The following is a 1,842-nucleotide window of genomic DNA, read 5'->3' as shown; positions in this document are numbered from 1 at the left end:
AGCGAAAGAGTGTCATATTGGAATCGCCAGCCGATTACTACATGGAATGACCGTGTCCTTTGTCTGCAATATGTGGTGCATGGTGGCTTACTTACGCGGCTCGACTCTCTTGGCGTTTGAGCGCCGAGTTTGATTCTCTGAGTCCACAAATATTGGTCGAATCGAGTCGCCATGTACCCAATCCAAAGCCAACAAACTTTATCGCACTCACTCCCCTTTCTAACCATTTTGCTATCCTTTTTGCTCTCCAAGTGTCAACTCTTACACTATAGCGTGTTGCATGTCTCGTTCACACTACCCTTGACTTCAACAACTACTACGACTTGGAGCCACCTCGCGAGAAGACTGTACAGGTCGTTGCAGGCCATCTGGACCACAACTGACCACTGCATGACACCGCTTTGCAGTGCTCGGGAATGAAATGACGCCACTTCAGATATCTCGGCGGGTGGAATGACACGTCGTTCAACATATGCGGCACTGAAACGGACGGCCACGATGGGCTCTTGAATATTTTGTGTCAAGATTCTTCTTTCGCCGCAGTGCTGGGTCCGATCGATATCCTGGTCGTGGATATTGTGTGATCTGTGATGGTGCAACGCAGCTACTCGTACAATCCTAAGCAATCCTGCGATGGATTGTCGTCCACGCTCTTCCTCCCAGCTACAGCTTGGCGCAAGACCGTGGTCATACTACAGCCATCGTGCTGGCTAAATGACGGCAACCAGACGTCTTTGGAGAAGGTCGCCTATTCAGTGGCGTCGGAACGCTCTGGTTACAAGGCGTAATGCATTCCTCCTTTGCTTTCGGCTAGGCCGTGGGAATGGCATGAAATTTGGCGCCCGTCCGGATACGTCGGATATGGGGAAGCATGAGAATCCTTTTCGCTACTTCAACGATGCCGGCGCAACTGCAACACCACGCAGGCTACTGGGTGTGCTTGCGACTGTGCTCGTCAGGCTCTACTGGCAGCCAATTGGCAAGAGTTCTTTACATCTGCGGTCCCAGCACGCTCACGCCCTCGCCTTTCGTCCAAGCACAGCAGGACACCAGGATCCATTCCAACGGCATATCATATGGTAGTGACGTGGCACTCGGAGAGGTTGCAAAAGAGTGGACGGCGATCACTCGTCGTAAAACGCGCCAATCAAACGCCATTCGATTTTCTTGTCAGCCAATCCGATGTACGTACGGGCTTCGATAAATATGTCGCATCGCAACGTATTGTGCGACCACAAATTACCATGAGAGGTGGGCGTGTCAATGGCATCTCGTCGGCGTACCGAGTCTCTACCACCACACACACATCATACAGCACGATCCAAAGCGATTCTGACCACAAGTATCTAGATAGTCGTCATAGCACGATCCAAAGCGAATAGCACGATCCAAAGCGATTCTGGCCACAAGCATCTAGTTAGTAGTTATGTATGATATCGAGCTACCGACCAAGCCGTGCGTCGATAGCTTTTTACCATTCCACCCTTCTCCCATGACGTTTTATGGAAGACTGCGCCACTGCAGTCTCGCTTGACAGACATCCAAGTCACTGAACAACTTCATTTTCCGATTTGCTCGCAACTCCATCAACACCACCACTACCACCATGCAGCTGCTCACGACGACTGCGCTCCTGGCCGCGATGGCCATGACCACAACCTACGCTCGGACCTGCGGGTCGCCCGAGTGGAACACGGACTTTGCCGGCAGCGACATCTCCAACTTTGGCACCACCGGCGACTTTGGCAACATGCTCAAGCAGTGCTGCGACGCGTGCACGGCCAGCAACACGTGCGTCGCCTACACGCTCGCCGACAACGTCTGCTACCTCAAGTCGGGTGC

The 1,842-nt window shown here is 52.7% G+C and overlaps 1 protein-coding gene across 1 annotated transcript in view; it reads left to right on the top strand.

The window, feature by feature from the left end:
- Positions 1–1,513: 1,513 nt before the first annotated feature.
- SDRG_12493 (hypothetical protein) overlaps positions 1,514–1,842 on the top strand; it is a 1,315-nt gene continuing 986 nt past the window's right edge. The window contains exon 1 of the mRNA XM_008618565.1: positions 1,514–1,838. Within this exon, the coding sequence (XP_008616787.1) occupies positions 1,607–1,838 (232 nt within the window). The 5' untranslated portion in view covers positions 1,514–1,606. The remainder of the gene's footprint in view (positions 1,839–1,842) is intronic.

Source organism: Saprolegnia diclina (assembly GCF_000281045.1).
Source record: "Saprolegnia diclina VS20 unplaced genomic scaffold supercont1.50, whole genome shotgun sequence".
Classification (NCBI taxonomy): domain Eukaryota; phylum Oomycota; class Saprolegniomycetes; order Saprolegniales; family Saprolegniaceae; genus Saprolegnia; species Saprolegnia diclina.
This window is presented reverse-complemented; position numbering and strand designations above follow the sequence as displayed.